This window comes from Leptonychotes weddellii, chromosome 8 (assembly GCF_054177405.1).
Source record: "Leptonychotes weddellii isolate Sample4059 chromosome 8, ASM5417740v2, whole genome shotgun sequence".
NCBI lineage: Eukaryota > Metazoa > Chordata > Mammalia > Carnivora > Phocidae > Leptonychotes > Leptonychotes weddellii.
Window position 1 is genome coordinate 31,931,648 of NC_138376.1, and position 20,705 is coordinate 31,952,352.

At 37.9% G+C, this 20,705-nt stretch overlaps 1 protein-coding gene across 8 annotated transcripts in view; it reads left to right on the top strand.

The window, feature by feature from the left end:
- UBR2 (ubiquitin protein ligase E3 component n-recognin 2) overlaps positions 1 to 20,705 on the top strand; it is a 118,296-nt gene that overhangs the window by 65,730 nt on the left and 31,861 nt on the right. For 7 of the 8 annotated variants that reach the window (XM_081828235.1, XM_081828236.1, XM_081828233.1 and 4 more), the window contains 13 exons: positions 1,283 to 1,411; positions 2,512 to 2,695; positions 5,766 to 5,827; positions 6,948 to 7,058; positions 8,048 to 8,113; positions 9,501 to 9,623; positions 9,797 to 9,860; positions 11,026 to 11,150; positions 14,505 to 14,557; positions 15,503 to 15,605; positions 16,612 to 16,660; positions 17,075 to 17,229; positions 18,956 to 19,058. In XM_081828235.1, coding sequence (XP_081684361.1) covers positions 1,283 to 1,411; positions 2,512 to 2,695; positions 5,766 to 5,827; positions 6,948 to 7,058; positions 8,048 to 8,113; positions 9,501 to 9,623; positions 9,797 to 9,860; positions 11,026 to 11,150; positions 14,505 to 14,557; positions 15,503 to 15,605; positions 16,612 to 16,660; positions 17,075 to 17,229; positions 18,956 to 19,058 — 1,327 coding nt within the window. Of the gene's footprint in view, positions 1 to 1,282; positions 1,412 to 2,511; positions 2,696 to 5,765; positions 5,828 to 6,947; positions 7,059 to 8,047; positions 8,114 to 9,500; positions 9,624 to 9,796; positions 9,861 to 11,025; positions 11,151 to 14,504; positions 14,558 to 15,502; positions 15,606 to 16,611; positions 16,661 to 17,074; positions 17,230 to 18,955; positions 19,059 to 20,705 lie in introns of those variants that run through there. The other variant, XR_014147660.1, reaches the window with a different exon arrangement.

A 20,705-nucleotide genomic window follows, 5' to 3' on the forward strand; every position in this document is an offset into this window, starting at 1 on the left:
CTCCCCGCTGAGCAGGGAGCCCAATGCGGGGCTCAGTCCCAGCACTCTGGGATCATGACCTGAGCCAAAGGCAGACGCTTAACCGACTGATACACTCAGGCGCCCTGTTAAGCTAGTTTCTGAAACATATATTCTTATTTAAAATTCTTTCAAAACTATATATTCTTGGGGCGCCTGGGTGGCTCACTCGTCATGATCCCAGGGTTCTGGGATTAAGCCCCGAGTTGGGCTTCCTTCTCAGCGGGGAGCCTGCTTCTCCATCTCCCTCTGTCCCTCTCCCCTGCTCATGCTCTCTCTCTCCCTCAAATAAACAAATTAAATCTTTTTTTAAAAATGTATATTCTTGGGGCGCCTGGGTGGCTCAGTCGTTAAGCGTCTGCCTTCGGCTCAGGTCATGATCCCAGGGTCCTGGGATCGAGCCCTGCATCGGGCTCCCTGCTCCGCGGGAAGCCTGCTTCTCCCTCTCCCTCTCCCACTCCGCCTGCTTGTGTTCCCTCTCTCGCTGTGTCTCTCTCTGTCAAAATAAATAAATAAAATCTTTAAAAAAAAAAAAATGTATATTCTTATAAAACTATTTTATCTTTTTGTTTTACATTTCTGGGTTTTTTTGGTTTTTTTGTTTTGTTTTGCTTTCTTTTAGTCTGTGAGAACTTTCAGTTGCAGATTAGGAATAAATATGAAAACTTTATTCTAGTATATCATAAAATATACTTATAAATTCAGTAACATTTTAAAAGCCTGTCTAATTTCTTCTAACAGTTTGGTCTATAGATGATAGAGCTAAAAAATAATTTGAAGGCTCGTTGCAGTGAAGCATACATTTTATGGTTTAAAACATATGCAGGATTGCCTCAAAAATATTTGTTCTATACTGGGGTTTTTAATTTATATTTTAGGGAATGTTAATATATAAACATGTAATTTAGGGAGTTGAACTTCTTATACTACTTGAAGCTTCTTGTTAAAACTTTTATTTTATATGTTTTTATAATCAATATATATTTTTTCTATATTATTTCTTAAGTTTCCATGTAAGAGGACAAATATAATTTTAATCCATTTAAAATCTTTTCGCTTCTTTTGGGGCACCTGGGTGGCTCAGTCTGTTAAGCATATGCCTTCGGCTCAGGTCATGATCCCAGGACCCTGGGATAGAGCCCCGTGTCGGGCTCTCTCCCTCTTCTTCTGCCTGCCATTCTGCCTGCTTGTGCTGTCTCTCTCTGTCATATAAATGAATAAAAGTTTTTAAAAATTAAAATAAAATCTTTTTGCTTCTTTTAAGGGAATGGATCCAATTACACGTCAAGTAGGACAGCATATTGAAATGGAACCAGAATGGGAGGCAGCCTTCACGCTACAAATGAAATTAACACATGTCATTTCAATGATGCAGGACTGGTGTGCTTTAGACGTGAGTTTCTTCCAGGGGTAGGCAGTAGGAGATAAATGGAAGATGGGGAATAAACAGATTCCTAAGAATTCTGAGGAGATTTGGAGAGGATAGTGGTGATACTTACCTCATGAAATAACATCTTTTCCTCTCTTACCCATAAATTCCATAAAAGTTAAAATTCTGAAGCCTTAGAAAAAACTTGGAAAATAGAGGAAGAAATGATCCACTCTCTCTTCTCTTATGTTATGATCTACATTTTTTCCCCATAATCTCGTCAGATTTTGAGCATATAAAAAGAAGAGTTTAGAAATGTATCCAAAAATAAGGCTTTATAACTGTTTCATTTGTTCTCCATCTTAAAATTACTTTGCTTTCCTTTGGCTATAAAGTCTAGATAAGAGCCTGTGTAAGTTAAGAGGTAAGAGAAGACTTCTGTGAGATCTGAACTATGTGTAAGAGTTAACTGGTCAAAGAGCAAAGAATATTCCTGACTGTGAGACAGCTTCATCATGCTCTGCAATGAGAAAGAGTATGGTTGGTCCAGGAGCTGTGAGAAGGCTCAGGTTGGAGCACAGAGGTTGAAGGTAGAGAACTGGACAGGGGCCTGACTTTGCAGGCCTTGGAGGCCCTGGAACGAAGTTTGGGTTTTATTCTAATATTGGGATGCCACTAGTGGCTACCAAGCTAGAAAAGGTGACATGATCCAGTTTACATGTTTTTTTAAAAATTACTCTGGGAGAATAGATGGAGGAGGGCAGAAGTAGAAGCAGGGGATTTAATAGATGGTTGGCTTTCCTTTGAATTACTGGAGATGATCAGTGGCCAGGTTTGAGAGAAATTTAGAAGATGAAATTGCCAGCTTAGTGTAATAGATTGGGCAGTGGGAAATGAGGGAAAGGAGGGTATGGGAATGACTTATAGATTTCCACAGCTTTATGGAGATGTCATTCCCTGAGACAGGGCACTGGAAGAGGGACCATATTGGGGGAGGGAAGATTGAGTTTGGTGTTGCCTATATTGATATCTGAGGTACTTACTCATTGTTGAATTTGAGGTGCTTATTCAATGTTGTAGAAACCCAGCCTTTGAACTAACTTACAGAAAACCCTCTTTTTTAGGAAAAAGTGTTAATTGAAGCTTACAAGAAATGCCTTGCTGTATTGATGCAGTGTCATGGTGGTTTCACTGATGGTGAACAACCAATCACGTTAAGCATTTGTGGACATTCAGTGGAAACTATCAGATACTGTGTTTCCCAAGAAAAAGTTAGCATTCACCTCCCAGTTTCTCGCTTACTTGCAGGTAAAGCATTTCTCCCCAAAAAAGAACCCTGAAATTATCTTCTAAATTGTTGTTTGTGGTTAATATTTATTGAATACTTACTATACATTATACTGAGAGTTTTATAAGCATTGACTTATTTAATCACCACATCAGCCTACGAGGTAGGTAATGTTACATTTGCTTCACAGAGGGGAAGACTGAGACATAGAAGTGACCTCCTTAGTGTCATGCAGCAAGAAAGAGTCAGAGTAGGAATTGTGAGGTGCTTTGGCCCCAGAAGTCATGTTTATAACGACTGTACCATGGTGCTGCATCAGACTTCTAAACTGCACATACCACATGCTTACCACATATATACCATATGCCTAACTCAACTCACATTCAGAGTCTGTTGTTACCATTCAAATCACCCTATCGCTTAAGTGATTGCTGATAAATTGAAACCACCCTAAATTTTTTTTTTCTTTCCCTCTAAGCTGTTTTTTACTCATTTATTGATAACCTTTTTAGGCAGCAGGTAAAGAGTGAGTCCCACATTGGAATGATAGTTTTTTAATCATAAGTAGTTGATTTACAAGCCCTTTATACTTGGTAGAGTATTTGAAGCCACCACCTTGCAGTGGCCAAAAACTTAGAATATGCACCTGTCCATCTCTATCTACAGACTCTTTTCTTTTTTTTTTTTTTTTAATTTTATTTATTTGACAGAGAGAGGCACAGCGAGAGAGGGAACACAAACAGGGGGAGTGGGAGAGGGAGAAGCAGGCTTCCCGCCGAGCAAGAAGCCCGATGCGGGGCTCGATCCCAGGACCCTGAGATCATGACCCGAGCCGAAGGCAGACGCTCAACGACTGAGCCACCCAGGCGCCCCCAGACTCTTTTCAATCTAGCTTCCTTCCATATTTCTTGATTGCAGGAATTCTTATCCTGCTCACATGCTGCTGTTCCCTTTAGTTCCACTTTTAACTGTGAGAGTAGAAAAGTTGTAAAGGTAGCTATTTTTAGTCATTGTAGAATTTGTAGTTTATCTTAAGTATGTGGCTGAATAATTTAATATGATGTGAAAATGGTTGTGTGTGTGTGTGTGTAAGAGATTGTGGAGAATTGATATCATTTCTTCCTTAAATGTTTAGTAGAGTTCCTCAGTGAAACCATATGGATTTGATATTTTCTTTTTTGGAAGGTCATTAATTACTGATTCAATTTCTTTAATAGATACAGGTTAGTTCTAGTTATATGTTTCTCCTTCTAGGAGTTTTGCTAGTTCGTGTTTTTCAAGAAATTGTTACATTTCATCTAAGTTATCAAATTTGTGGGCATAGAGCTAGTCCTAGTATTCCTTTATCATCCTTTTAAAGTCCATGGGATCAGGAGTAATAATCCTCTTTCTTTGCTGAATGCATTTTTTTTTCATTGTTCTGAGCATTGTCACATTTTCTTGCTGCTAGAGCCTAGCATTCCAACAGTCTTATGGAAGTTGTGGAGATTTAAGATAACTTAGACATCTAAATGTCAGTAATGCAACAAATAGAACAGCAGAGAAGTACTTAATATGAAACTTGTTCAGGCCCTGTTTTGTTTCCATAAGTGCTTTGAGCATACTGAACCTGTTGATAATTGATGGGAGCAGGTGACAGCATGGTGTTGTGGGAAAGTATTCAGCTGGGATGCAGGAATGTTGGTCCTGTTTACAACTCAGCTGCTGGTCTTTGCTGCCTTTAAAAATCTGGTCGTATGTTGGAGGCCAGTGTTGATAGTTACATAGAAATGAGAGTTATACTCGTTTCTGCCTAGGTCTTTACTGCTCTCAGACCTCAGTGAACATCTTTGAGCATTCTGCTGTGTTTGATAAAGCTTGGCCTAAATGCTTATAATCTAATTGAAGAGCTTACTAAGTAAACACACACAAAACAGTTCAAGAACAACTTGGAGTGTGTACTAATGGAGTTCGAGTGGCAGATGTCAAGTGCAGGTCGTCAGAATGAGACTCATGATGCAGGTCTTCTTGGATACGAAAGCCTCAAGCCAGGCTTGACCAAGTGGCCGCACCTATTGATAAGATTGTAAAAAGCATTCTCGGGGCGCCTGGGTGGCTCAGTTGGTTAAGCGAATGCCTTCAGCTCAGGTCATGATCTCAGGGTCCTGGGATCGAGCCCCGCATCGGGCTCCCTGCTCGGTGGGAAGCCTGCTTCTCTCTTTCCCACTCCCCCTGCTTGTGTTCCTTCTCTCGCTGTGTCTCTCTGTCAAATAAATAAATAAAATCTTTAAAAAAAAAAAAAAAAAATTCTCTGGGTAGACAACAACATAAACAGTACACTTAATTCTTAGTTAACAGAATTAAGCAAGTTTGAGCTATGTAAGAGCCCTTTGCAATTAGGAACTAGAGAGGCTTTGATCTTACGCTGGAAGTTCTAGGGAGCTTAAATCTGAGGTCAGGATCAGCATGGACCATGAATCCCAGGACTAGTCTCTCTGTTCACTTGCCAGAAGGATCTCTCCTGCTATACTTTAAATGGGAACAAACTCAGCCCAGTGAAATATGACTCTTAAAGTGGGCATAACATACATAAATTGTTTGATAATTATAGAACTGCTTTTGCCAGGCGCCTGGGTGGCTCAGTTGGTTAAGCGACTGCCTTCGGCTCAGGTCATGATCCTGGAGTCCTGGGATCGAGTCCCGCATCAGGCTCTCTGCTCGGCAGGGAGTCTGCTTCTCCCTCTGACCCTCCCCCTCTCATGCTCTCTCTCTCTCATTCTCTCTAATAAATAAATAAAATCTTAAAAAAAAAAAAACTGCTTTTGCCGTGTTTGTATATCTGACATTTACTTATATAAAATGTCATCCGTGTGTATTAGTAAATGTAATTAGGAATTTAGCTCTAAGTGTACCTTTGACACAGAGCTTCATGAAAATATCTATTCAAAAAGCTTCATTTATAGATGCAATTCATTTTTTATCTTAATTTGTAATGGGATAGGTTCTCAAAGAGAAAGAGTAGTTAGATACAAAGTTGAGTGAATATTTAGGACTTTTTTCCTAAATGATCTGCAGTTGTTGAAATGCCTTTTTGTTTGTTCTCCTATGCAGGTTTACATGTATTATTAAGCAAAAGTGAAGTCGCATATAAATTTCCAGAGCTCCTTCCTCTAGTAAGTAATCCTAACATTTAAAAGTAAATGCCTAGGGGCACCTGGGTGGCTCAGTCGTTAAGCACCTGCCTTGATCAGGTCGTGATCCCAGGGTCCTGGGATCGAGCCCCACATCTGGCTCCCTGCTCAGCGGGAAGCATGCTTCTCCCTCTCCCACTCCCCCTCCTTGTGTTCCCTCTCTCACTGTGTCTCTGTCAAATAAATAAATAAAATCTTTTTAAAAAAATAAAAGTAAATGCCTAAAAAAATAATAAGTTAAAAGTAAATGCCTAGGGGCACCTGGGTGGCTCAGTCAGTTGAGCGTCTGCCTTCAGCTCGGGTCATGATCTCTGAGTCCTGGGATCGAGCCCCGCATCGGGCTCCCCGCTCAGCTGGGAGCCTGCTTCTCCCACTTCTCTCTGCTTCTCCCACTTCTCTCTGCTTCTGCTCTCTCTCGCTATCTCTGTCACTATCTCTGTCTCTCTCTCAAATAAATAAAATATTTTTTAAAAAAAGTAAATGCATATTTATTATGTTCCATGTACTTGAAATCACTTTGAAACAAACTTTATTAATCAGGGTTCTGCAGAAAAACAGAACCAATAGAAGATTGTGTGCACATGCATGTGCACATGGGTATGTAAAGTATGGAGAGAGAAAAAGAGAAAAAATTGATTTATTGTAAGGAATTGGCTTATGCAGTTATGGGGCCTGGCAAGTCTGCAATATGCCTGCATGGTAGTCCAGCAGGCTGGAGACCCAAGGAAGAGTTGATATTGTAGTCTGAGGACCAGAGGCATTCTGGAAACAGAATTTCTTCGTCCCTGGTTGGGGGGACCTCAGTGTTTCTTTTAAGGCCTTGAACTAATAGGATGAAGTCCACCTACATTACAGAGAGTAATGTGCTTAACTCAGAGTGTACTGATTTAAATGCTAATCACATCTACAAAATACTTTTCACAGCAACATGTGGACTGGCGTTAATCAAAAACTGGGTACCATGGCCTAGCCAAGTTAACACAAAATTGACCATCACATAAACATACTTTAATTTTAACTACTGTTTGATACAGTTCCCATCCCTTATCACCCTTCTTTATAGAGTTGAGATTTTTATGGATTTTTTTTTTTTTTTATACAGAGTGAACTTAGCCCACCCATGTTGATAGAACACCCTCTTAGATGCCTTGTTTTATGTGCCCAAGTACATGCAGGCATGTGGAGAAGAAATGGGTTCTCTCTAGTAAACCAGGTAAGTGTTTTTTAGTTTATGAAGACTTTTCATTCCATCTCTTCCTTTGGCTTCTGTGAAGGTTGTAATTTTCAATATACTTAAGTCATTGAAAGTTGAGTTATCTATATTAAAATTGTTCAAGAAGATTAATGTTAAACCAAGAAGTTTCTTAGAACTTTTATTCATACTTTGTCAAGAAACAATATCAAAAGTAGAAATGAACTTAATTTTCTTGATTTTTAACTTGAGATCATTTTTAGAACAGTTTTACAAAACAAAATAAAAATCCAGATTTCATCTATTTAAATAAAATTGTGGAAAAGTTGAAAGTTCTCTTAGAAACTGATGGTTGCCGGAGGGTAAGGGGTAGGGGGATGGGTAAAATGGGTGAAGCATAGTGGGAGGTACAAGTTTCCGATTATGGAATGAGTAAGTCACGAAGATGAAAGGCACAGCATAGGGAATATAGTCAGTGTTAAACAGTGTTAAATGGTGACAGATGGGAGTTACACTTGTGGTGAGCAGAACATAACATATAGACTTGTCCAATCACTATGTTGTACACCTGAAACTAATGGAACATTGTGTGTCAACTATACTTCAATCAAAAAAAAGTTCTATTACTGTAGCTCTGAAATTGAGGTTTTATTTTTAGACCTTATCAAGGCTTGGTATAGGTTTTGGTTTTGTTTTGTTTTCATTTTTCATAGCCATAAACCTTACAGCAAAGTAGCTTTGTTGGGGAAACCCAGAAAGTTGGCTGCAAAATGTGTACTATAGCATAAACACTGAAATCTGGAAATTTCTAATTAATTAATCTCTGCTAATATAGTATTAACTGTTGAGAGAACTACATTGTGTGTGTGTGTACACGTGTGTGCACGTGCATTCGTGCATGTGCACCCACGTTCACACTTGCATCAAACCCATGTGCTCTTGGGGATTGGGGAGAGGAGGGAGCTGCACAAATAAAAACCTATTTACCAATATAATTAATTTTTTTTTAGATTTATTACTACCATAATGTGAAATGCAGACGTGAAATGTTTGACAAGGATATAGTAATGCTTCAGGTAATGAATTAAAAGCATTAAACTTACAGGTTGTAGGGAACGTTTTTCTTCTTGTCATTTCCACAGAACCCAGCCACTTATGATTACTCTCAAATCTCTAACTCTAGCCTAGCCCTGTCTACTGAGCTCCAAACTCATATGGCTAGCAGCCTATAGAACATTTCCATCTAGATTTCCTGGACACATCTCAGATTTAACATATTCAAACTAATTCCTCTTATTCCCTCCATACCTTCCTCCTGTCTTGGGTTTCCTACCTTGGTGTATTGTTTAACAGTCTATACAGTTGTATAGTTGGGTCAGAAACCTGAAAGCCATCCTTTTTTCGTTGTCCTCTGGTTAAAGACCCAAACCCCTTAAACTGATTTCCAAGGCTTATGAAACTTAACTATGTTAAAATTCCCTGAAATGCCATGCTCTCTCTTAAGTCTTAAATTCTGCACATTTATTTCTTTTGCTCCCTAGTTTGCCTACCCTACTCCCTTCCTTTTCTGTTCACCTTGTAACTTGTTTTCCTGTATGTCTTAGTGTTTAGTGTCCCTTTCTCCGGAAAGCCTTCCCTGACACACAAAAATGTAGCTAAGTATCCCATTTGGGAAGGCCCATAGCGTGGTACTCATCCCCACCATAACATTCATAGCTCTGGATCGTGGTTGCCTATTTACTTTTTGTCCCTCCACTAAACCATGGCAACTATATCTTAGTCCCTTTTTGTCCATTGTGCATAGCACAATGTTTATCACATAGTGGTTTTTCTATATTATTGCTGAATGGATTTAAAAATTATAGAAAAGGTTATAAAATGTATATTTCAAAAATGATTGGCTCAAAATAAAATCCAAGTTGATTTAGAATTTATACAAATGGAATTAGAGGAGAATTAAAACTAATATTTAAAAGCTGTTGTTTCAGTTAGTTTGGTTTTTATCACCAAAAATTAATTTGAGAGTTCTTGATAAGAGCTTAATATTAGGTAAATAAAAAGTACTAGAAGCTTAATTGCCATAGCACATTTCTCTCAGAGTCCATACACTACTAGACAGTGATAAGAGAGCCCTGAGATAAAATTTCAGAGCTGAATTCATAGGGTTGCAGTCAATTCAGAGAATTAAAAGGCAAGAGAACGTGTTACTCTGATACGTAGGGTTAGGGGGTTTTTTTTGTTTTGTCTATGCTTTATTTTTTTTACCAGCTTAGATTCTTGTCCACACTTGTAGCTTCCACAGGTAGGGAATTGACTAAGTGGGTTTTCATCTTTTATAGGGATTGGTGAATAAGTAAGCTATTTTCACTTAATTCAACCCAAAATATCTTTCACTAATTGTTTAGTAGCCCTTTTGACCTCTCTCTTTTCCTTTATCTCAAACATTAAAAAAAAAAAAAAAAGACAGGTGTCTCCATGATGGATCCAAATCATTTCCTGATGATAATGCTCAGCCGCTTTGAACTTTATCAGATTTTCAGTACTCCAGACTATGGAAAAAGATTTAGCTCTGAGATTACCCATAAGGTAAGAGCATGTTTAAAAGACCATAATACAAAAAAAAAATAAATAAAAAATAAAAGACCATAATACATCATTAAAGAAGTATCTTTCTTTTTTTTTGGATATGTTAATCATCTGAGATAATACAGTGTTTGTATTTGTATCCCTCAACTTTCTCTCCGCTCCACTTGTTACAGGATGTAGTTCAGCAAAACAACACTCTAATAGAAGAAATGCTCTACCTCATTATAATGCTTGTTGGTAAGTATGGATTGTTTGTGACATTTATCAATTACATTGGCTTTTGTGATAACAAATAGTTGTGAATTTCTAAGCTATGTTTCTTTTGTTTAAGCAGTTCTTCAGCTTCAGGGGAAGATTAGAGCATCCATCTCTTTCTCCCTTCTGGTTACTGTAGCACTGAGAGTGATAGTGCCATGGTGCTTTAGAACAAGAGAGTACAAGTTCTGAAGCAGAATAATCTGAAAGGCTCTTTGGGGAGAAAAAAGTAGGACAGAAGAGTTTAGCAAGTAAGAATAGGATATTTAGGAGCTATTTACTGTTACTTTATATCTTAGGTATGTTTCTTTCTGTGCTTTTGTGTTGCAGAACTGTCATCTTGGCTTTATATATGATTAAAAAAAATAAGTTAATAGAGACCTGTGGCTAGTAGATGCAGATTTCTTCTCTTATTTCCTGTATTTTCAGTCCTGTCACCTCCATCTTTCCTATTCTTTTATTCTTTACCTTCTCTACCTCCTCTGCTATTTTTGACTCTGTAGTCCATAGAGCAGAGAATCCTGGCTACTGTCAGGAGGTGATACTAACGAAGGTCTCAGAAGGTGAGATTTTATTTGCCACTAGATAGAAGGTGAAAGGAAGCCTCTCCCTCCCTGCTACCATGTGGCAGATAGCATGAAAGCAGTTTCCTAGTCCTCTGGTTCCAACTACTGCTCTACCAGTTTTTGACTACATCCAGTCCCTTCCTGCCTTCTGATCCCACTCTTTCAAAATAGTATCCAGAGTTTTCTCTCTCTGCTACCCAAAGCCTGCACTCACCTGTTGTGTCTGAGCCTCAGAAGTGTGGTTAGGAGCTGCTCTCACCCTAGTTTGCTGCCAAACCAATTATTTACCTTCCCACTGCACAGAAAGAAAAATATAACTGCCTGGGACGCCTGGGTGGCTCAGTTGGTTAAGCGTCTGCCTTCGGCTCAGGTCATGATCCCAGGGTCCTGGGATCGAGTGCCGCATCGGGCTCCCCCCTCCGCGGGGAGCCTGCTTCTCCCTCTGCCTCTGTCTCTCTCTCTGTCTCTCATGAATAAATAAATAAAATCTTTAAAAAAAAAAAAAGAAAAGAAAAATATATTGTGTTGCTTAAGTATTGTGATTATCTTAAATGTGTGTATATGTACTTTTGCATTGACAGGAGAGAGATTTAGTCCTGGAGTTGGACAGGTAAATGCTACAGATGAAATTAAGCGAGAGATTATCCATCAATTAAGCATCAAACCTATGGCTCATAGTGAATTGGTGAAGTCTTTACCTGAAGATGTAAGTACCTACATCTTACAAAAGAAATTATGGAAATTCTCCCCTTCCTGTCAGGCTAGTATGTTTAGATTTACTTCTGTATACCTTTTTCACGGTGGTAAAGACCACAATTCTAGGACACCTATAATTCCTAGTCACTCTTATTAGACGTAATTAGAGGGGCACGTGGCTGGCTCAGTCAGTAGAGCATGAGACTCTTTGATCGTACGTGGGTTCAAGCCCCACACTGGACATAGAGGTTACTTTAAATTTTTTTTTTTTTTTTTAAAGATTTTATTTATTTATTTGAGACAGAGAGAATGAAAGAGAGAGAGCACATGAGAGGGGGAGGATCAGAGGGAGAAGCAGACTCCCCGCCGAGCAGGGAGCCCGATGTGGGACTCGATCCAGGGACTCCCGGATCATGACCTGAGCCGAAGGCAGTCGCTTAACCAACTGAGCCACCCAGGCGCCCCTAAATTTTTTTTTTTTTTAATGCTGGGGGGAAAAAAAAGAATACTAGTGATTGGGAATAGAAAGCAGCATAGAAGTAGAATCTTTCACAGTGAATTCTTAGAAGAGATAAGGATATTGAATAAAAGTAAACCTGGGCAACTGGATGGCTCAGTTGGTTAAGCGACTGCCTTCGGCTCAGGTCATGATCCTGGAGTCCCGGGATCGAGTCCCACATAGGGCTCCCTGCTCAGCAGGGAGTCCGCTTCTCCCTCTGACCCTCCCCCCTCTCATGCTCTCTCTCTCTCTCATTCTCTCTCTCAAATAAATAATCTTTAAAAAATAAATAAATAAAAGTAAACCTGATCTTGGGGCACCTGGGTGGCTCAGTCGTTAAGTGTCTGCCTTCGGCTCGGGTCATGATCCCAGGATTCTGGGATCAAGCCCCGCATCGGGCTCCCTGCTCAGCGGGAAGCCTGCTTCTCCCTCTCCCACTCCCCCTGCTTATGTTCCCTCTCTCACTGTGTCTCTCTCTGTCAAATAAATAAATAAAATCTTTAAAAAAAGAAGTAAACCTGATCTTGAAAACTGAATTTATGTATTCAGTAGACAGGGCTTATTGAGTCCTTACTACAAAGTTGCCATGGGTGGAGATAATGCTTTAAAACTTAACATATTGGAGAAGGAAGTGAGAAACATCTGCTCATCTGTGTTGAGGGTACTAAAGCTTTTCAGAGCTTTTTCCTTCTGAAGCATCCAAAAACTCTCCCTTAGGGAGCCATCTCTTTCATTTTAGTGAATGTAAAGTAATGTTCACATTGGCATTCACAGGCTAATTGTTAACTGTTTCTCGTCCCAGGATCTCAAGTTCCCTGGCCACCTGTTTTTCAGCCACAGGGCTTTTCAGATAGATACCAAATACTTGTAGTTAGGAGAGATCCTTATTTCCTTGACGCTTTTCAAAATGTTTCCCCGGATTTGAAACATAGATCAAAACTTTCAACCTTAATGTTCATTCTTCTGGGATTTAAACCTGTATTTGTTGCAGAGTAATACTTCCTTTAAACTTTATATTATGAAAAGTTTCAAATATCTATGGAAATAGAAAACATAGTGTAACAGAACCCATCACCAGTTTCAACCAGTCTTGTTTTATCTATACCCCAACCACAAATCTCTGCTCCCCCCCCACTGGATTATTTTGTTAAGAATACCAGGTTTACCCACAGATGACACATGATCTCTACCACCCAACCAAAAACCACAAAAGGTGAGTTTGCCACAGGGGAGGAAAAAAGAACCAAAACTTCCAAGGCCCTGCTTTTTTTCTTAAAAGTACCTTAAAAAGGAAATTTTTGTTTCTATTTTTTATTTACATTTTATATTTTTTTTGTACACATTGGTAGTGGTCAGTCATTTTAATGATCTCGGATGACCAAACCGGCCTTCAGAGCATTCTCTGTCCTACTTCTGACTTTACTTGTGATGTGACCAGGTTCATTATCATTTCAAAGGAGGGAAAAAAAATCTTGTTTAAAAAAAAAAAGTCTTATTCCAAGCATTCTGGTAACTTTTTTTGTGTATGTGCTTAGCTATAATATAAGTAGTTGGTTTATATGAGATGGTTAAGGCCAGAGATGAAAGATTTCTTTTTTTTTTTCCTTTTTTATATGAAATTGCTGGGGAGTTTTTTGACCTGTTTGATATATATGTGAAGCAATGTTGTGCAACAGTAAGCCAGAATTTTATTTTGCTGAGTTGTTATAGCCAAAAAACCAGAATACGAGGCTTACCATTTCATCTATAAATAGAACTGTATATATGTTAAAACAGTGGTTCTCAACCAGGGACAATTTTGCCCCCCCGGAGACATTTGGCAGTGTCACTGCTCGGGGCAGGGTTGTGTAGTACTCCTGGCATCCAGTGAGCAGAGGCCAGAGATACAGCTGACCACCCCACAATGCATAGGACAGACCCCCCACAACAAAGATTTATCTGATCCAGCAGATAAGTGCCAAGGTTGAGAAACTGGTCTACAAGGACTTTTAGAAAAACCTATCTATCCGTATGCCATAATAAAAGAACAATAATTAATAATTTCTTAATATCACTAAATATCTAGTCAGGATAAAAATTACTTATACTTTTTAATACAGGAAATGAATCCTGAGTTGTTAGATGAGGAAGCAATTACAGTTTCACTTAGACTTTAGAATAAAGGAGAGTATAATTTGGGGGTGGGAGGAGAGGCAGAGGGAAAGAGAGAATCTCAAGCAAGCTCCATGTCCAGCACAGAGCCCAACACGGGGCTCAATCCCAGGACCCTGATATCATACCCTGAGCCGAAATCAAGAGTCAGACACTTAACTGAGCCACCCTGGCGCCCCAAGAAGATTATAATCTAAAACAGCATTTTAAAGTACACCTTGTACAAAGTGATGGCAACTATATTTACCAAACATCTTTGACCAGAGAATTCTTTAATCAGAATACCTGTTAACATCTTTTTATGAATGGGATATGATTTAGGAAATGCTGTTTTACTAAAAATATATAAGGAATCAGTGTAACTTTCATAAAAATAGTATAAATATCTTACATAAATTTTGTTTAAATGTTACGTTATGTGTACTTTGTGTTTTTAACTTAATTCCTTTGAAAGCTGTCACCTTGAATCCATATGGTAGTGACTTGTTTTTAATCATATGAGTCTGAATGCATGTTAGCTTACAAAATAAGTTTCCCTGGTTGTATATTAATAATTATGTTTACTGTGGAATCCTCATCTGTAAAAATTGGGATAATAGTATATCTGCTTCATAGGGTTGCCGTGTAAGGCCTCAGGAGAGAAAAGCACAATGTTCAAGGTGCTAGCAGATACTGTTAACATGAAACACACTTACTTGTTTCTCGTACTGTTAGGAGAACAAGGAGACTGGCATGGAAAGTGTAATTGAAGCAGTTGCCCATTTCAAGTGAGTTTACTTCCTGTTCAATTTTTTTACATACTAATTTTTCTTAGTGTTTCCTTTGATGGAACTGAGAATGAAATCGTTGCTTTCAGAGAGTGACAGACATTTTCAGATACATAGTTCTGTACTAGATTTCTGTCATTTCACTCTTCTGATACAGCTCTGCACTCAGCAACCTAAATTGGTTTATGAGAATTTTCACTGTGCTCAGAACCGGTGTTCCTGATAGTTTCATATAATTGACATTAACCTGAGCGGGTGACGTAAGTCGATGCATTGAGTTTTCCCAAAACTGCTTTCTTTGTTTCCATCTGAATGTGCCTCCTAAGTTGTGAGATGGCCTCTCAGTACTGCCTTCACTCTCTAGTGGCCATTGTGTTGCCCAGTAGGTAAACTAGTTGATCCCCCTGAGCCTGTTGAGGCAGTTCCTCAATCCTGCTTTTTCCTTGCTCCCACCCCAACAGTAATGTCTTTGTTTTTGTTGATTATAAAGATACAGTACATGCTTTTAGAGAAAATACAGGAAAAAATATATATATATAATTCCCTAAACCTTAAAATTGTACCTGCTTTTTCCACTTGGTAGAACTTATCAGAGACATCTTTATATGTCAAAATTTAGAAATTATTACCACTTTTCATGATGTTCAACTGTGTGGAGGTGTCGTAATGGGTGTAACCTATTCCCTGTTGTTAGACTTTGAATCATCACAATGACCATCACATTCACCTGTCCTGTTAGGATAAATTCAAAGTGGATGCGTCAGATAAGATGATACATGTAGAGCGTTGAATGTAGATTACCAAATTAACCCACAGAAAATAGTACCAGTTTACGTTCATCAGCAGTAAATGAGAGCTCGGCTTTTTTATTCTGTTATCTAAGACTGTCTCATAAATTAGGGTATGACTTTAGTAATAATATTTTAAGGACTTTTTTTTCCATAGAAAACCTGGATTAACAGGACGAGGCATGTACGAACTGAAACCAGAGTGTGCCAAAGATTTCAATTTGTATTTCTATCACTTCTCAAGGGCAGAGCAGTCCAAGGTAAATGGGAAAATAAAAAGTATACTGGGGAAGAGCTGTGCTTGTTTGTTGATTTGGTTTGTTTTTCCTAAACAACTTTTACTGCTTTTCAGAGATTGAAAAAGGATACTTTTTATTGTAGGAAATTTGAAAAAATATAAAAAGGTATAGTGAAGAAAGTATAGATTACCTAAAATATCACCACCTAACATTTTTGGGTTCCCCCCCGCCATGTATGCTACATACATACATAAGATCTATATAATTATATACATAAACCTTACATATAAAATTGTATTTTATTGGCTTTTGAAGACAAATTGTCAACCTGTATAATAATCAGTTAAACTATTTTATACTCATTTCAGAGTTGCTACTACTTAACATTATGCTTTTCCATACTAATTTATGGAATTTTCCGCATGATTCTTGGCTAAGTTTTGTCTTATAGCAGTCTACTTTTTTTTTTTTTTTAAGATTTACTTATTATTTGAGAGAGAGGTAGACTGCACATACATGTGGGAGCGAGGGGAAAAGGGAGAGGGAGAGAATCTCAAGCAGACTCCCCACTGAGCACAGAGCCTGACATGGGGCTCAATCTCATGATCCTGAGATCATGACCTGAGCTGAAATCAAGAGCCTGACACTTAACCGACTGAGCCACCCAGGTGCTCCAGCAGTCTACCCTTCAAATACTTTTTCGTAAATGGCATTAATTAAACTTAAACATGAAGCTTTGTTTAGATGCATGTCATAGAGCTTAAGCCTAAATAACATTTTGGTTTGGTTTGTACATGTTTCCCCTGCATTTTAAAATAAGAAAGAACTCCTTGGGGCTTGGTGGGGGTGAGTAGTGGGGGAAAAAAATAACCTTGATGTATCATTTGGAGGCTGGGGGGAGGCACTATAAAACTAAGGGTAAATATCTTCTAAAATCAGAAGATAATATGACAAAGATTAACTTAGTGTTTTGGATATTAGGTTGTTGTATATTACTAATTCCCTGTCCAAATTTCTTTTTTATTAGGCAGAGGAAGCTCAACGGAAATTGAAAAGACAAAACAGGGAAGATACAGGTATTTTTAATCTTTCTAAAAATCTCTTGTCTCTTCTACTTGTTAAATGCTGTTTTCTATTGACTATGATGATTATCCTTGGCGAAGTGGAAGATTTAAATGTATGCTTTCCCAGTGAACATTCAAAAGACTAATAAATATGCAAATATAGAAATAGGCTGTACTGAGTCACCTCTGGGTTAATGGATTTATCTCAGATCCTAGGACATTTCTAGGGAAAAGAAAGACTTTCCTTTGTACTGCTGCTATTAGTGTAGCTGTTTTTATGCATTTGACTTTGAGAAGGTAAAATACAGCTTTAAGATATGTGTTAATGAATATTCTTTGAGTGAAGACTATCAAAAGATAGGGTTGGTTTTTTTTTTTTTTTTAAGCATGTTCTACAAGAGAAACCAGTAATAACCTTATTTTCAGCACTTCCACCTCCAGTTTTGCCTCCATTCTGCCCTCTATTTGCAAGTCTGGTAAACATTTTGCAGTCAGATGTGATGTTGTGCATCATGAGGACAGTCCTGCAGTGGGCTGTAGAACATAATGGATATGCCTGGTCTGAGTCCATGCTACAAAGGGTAGGTTTGAAAACATTTATTATTTATATTTTAGTGCCTTTTTAGTAAAAGCCAAAATATTCTTGTCAATATCTATACATAAACAGCTTAGCACAAAATGTAGTGTTAGCTTAATTTGAAATGTAATATTGTTACTGCTTTTGTGACTGACAATGAAAATGATAGCCGGGCAGATGTTTTTTAATACCACTTGGTTGTGATTACCTTGGTTTTGTTGGCCAGTCTTCCTCTCATTGATTATTCATAATATGTCTCTGTTTATGTAGTACTCTGTTATTTGTATAATGTGTTATCTAACATTTTTTTTATTTAATCCCCTCAAAAAACCTGTGGGTTCATCAGTATCTGTATTTTATAATTGAAGAAATTGAAACGCAGAGACTGTAGCTAATTAAGTGGCATGTCTAGAACCTTGTTTGTATTTTAGTTTATAGCTTTGATGTGAGTTATTCTTGAACTGTTTATTTCGTTGAATTCACACAACACCCGTTTGGGTAGATACAACTTTTTCCATTATATAGATGAGGAAGTCAGGTTTCAGTGAGATTCAATTAACTTGCCCATGTTACTCAACTAGTAAGTAACATAGTAGTAATTATTCAGTTAATAGAATTAGCCTACTCTGTGCCTTAATCTGTGGTAGGTACTTTTACATACATACAATATTTGCAATTCTCAAAACTCTAAAGGGAAGCTATTTTTTTCCATTTTAAAGATGAAATTGGGCTCAGACAGATTCCCTGAAGGCATGTTAGCTTGAAAGCTGTGAAGCCAGGATGCAAATGAAAGCAAGCATTCCCTGAAACAAATAATACATTATATGTTAATAAAAAAAAAAGAAGGCATTCTTCCAGAGCCTTCTTCCAAAGCTATTTTTCTTTCCATTGTCTTAGCAGGCTCAAGTGTCTCATTGGCTAAGATATGTGTACACTTACACCCCCCTCCCATTTATAAACAGACACTTAAAATGTAAAAGCATGGAGCTGTGGTTTACTAGAGACTATCAGTATTATGTGAGCAAAAGATCTGTGGGAAATGATGGAGAAAAAAAGGAGTGAACAGCATTTACCTTTTGTGTGTACATTTGTTTCGTGTCCTTCAAGCTAACTTAGTTCATCCAAGTCTCTGACAGCCACAGTAGCTCTTTGTGTGGGGAAACATACAACACACAGGTATCTCCTTCCAGAATTTGGGGAGCAGGATAAGGGCAATAAAAATGCAAATAAAAATCATTTTATATTTCCTTAGAAGTAAGGAATTTTTTGTGAGATATAAGGAATAACTGTAAACATCTTCATAAATTATGTGGCATTAGAGATGAAAGATACATACTGAGATGATTAAGATTTTTAATCCTTAGAGAAATTTAACTAGAGATCATTACATGGTAGATGCTTTCAGCTCTAATTATTTGGCCACCGATTCTTAGAAGATTTTTTTTAAAGACTGTAGTGTAGGGATGTATATGAACTTATCCTAAGAATATGCAGTTGAATTTTCTTTGTAGCTGACATGGAAATTTTTGTTTCCTTACTGAGAATTTTTTATTAGAAAATGAAATTTAGAGTTTGAACTTAATAAAAATTAGTACTTCAGATTGTTTTTTCTTGCACTTTTTAGTGGTTTGCTTTATCTTTTTTCAATGGTGAATTCTTTTTTGTGTTTGCTTATAAAAATATGTACTTGGTTTTTGATTTACTAAAAGTTATAAAACATCTTATCCAAGGTGTTACATTTAATTGGAATGGCACTACAAGAAGAAAAACAGCATTTAGACAGTGTCACGGAAGAGCATGTAGTAACATTTACCTTCACTCAGAAGATATCAAGTATGTATACACTTTTTACTAAATTAATTCAAGATACTAGTGATTTTAAATATGTAATATAACCTCTTATTTGCTCATATAGATTCTAAATAAATTTTAATAAATCCAGATTTCTGAAGTTATATGTATTCATCTGTCTTAAAGGTACTATATGAGATCCTGATGTATTTTCATAAAAATACTTAGGGACTACACATACTTAAAATTCATAAACTGAGAACATTAATGAGGTGCCCTTAGCTTGAAATCAGTATAGCACATACATTTAAATTCTCAGATATGCTCTAAAAACACAAAGTATGCTATCAGAATTTCACTTTTAAATTATTGCTGTTATCTTATAAAACATATTGAAAATAGGAGAATTAGCTATAGGGGTACCTGGGTGGCTCAGTTGGTTAAGCATCTGCCTTCGGCTCAGGTCATGATCCTGGAGTCCCTGGATCGAGTCCCGCATCGGGCTCCCTGTTTGGCGGGGAGTCTGCTTCTCCTTCTGACCCTCCCCCCTCTCATGTGCTCTCTCTCTCTCTCTCATTCTCTCTTTCTCAAAATAAATAAATAAATAAAAATCTAAAAAAAAAAAAGAAAATTAGCTATAGAGGATTAAATTATCATTTTTCATATAAAGTAATGTGACTTTTTTTAGACGGCCAGGAGACTTTTTTTCCAGCTTTTTTTATTAAAAATTTTAAACATACAGGCAAGAGTTGATACAGTAAACATCCATATACCTACCACCTAGATTCAGTAGTTAGTATTTTGCTGTATTTGCTTTAACATTTGCATACTTTTTTAAACCATTTGTTTTAGCCGTATTTCATCTATAAAGAAAAGCTTTTTCTCTACTGATTTTCACAACAAGCAGTTGGTCTAATAGTTGCTTTCAGTGGTGACAACTGTGAATCTTTTTTGTTTGCTTAGGATTGTTGTGCTTTGTTTTTAATATTACTCTTGGGTTTTTATTCTGTGTTTTATAGTCACATATGATCACGGTTCCTTAAAAAAAAAAAAAATTCTTTTTGATGCTCAAACTGCCAATTTTGGTCAGTGGGAGTCTGTTCAATTTGCTTCACTGCCCTTTTGACCCAAGCCCATTAGTATTTGAGCACCACCTTGCTTTCTTTTTTTTTTTAAAGATTTTTATTTATTTATTTGACAGTGAGAGCACTGACACAAGCAGGGGGAGTGGGAGAGGGAGAAGCAGGCTTCCTGCCGTGCAGGGAGCCCGATGTGGGACTCGATCCCAGGACCCTGGGATCATGACCTGAGCCGAAGGCAGACGCTTAACGACTGAGCCACCCAGGCGCCCACCACCTTGCTTTCTGGCACAAAAGACACCACAGGCTCATCTTACACTTGCCCTGCCCCAGACCTGCAATCAACCATTTGCTGAGATATTTAAATGAGTTGATGGTGGTGTACTAGGAGTTACAGCAGTCGGTATAATGTGTAGTATGATCCATTATAGGTGGTATAATGGATAATATGGTCGTGTTTGCTGCTAGATCTCTATTCTTCCCCTTTTTATCCTCACCCAGGAAAGTGGGAGGAAGAGGGGAACTGCCTTTCCCCACTGAAAACCGTGTTCTTAGGTGCCAGCCTTTCCCTATTCTTTTCTCCGGCAGTAGTTCTTCCTGTGGGTTAACG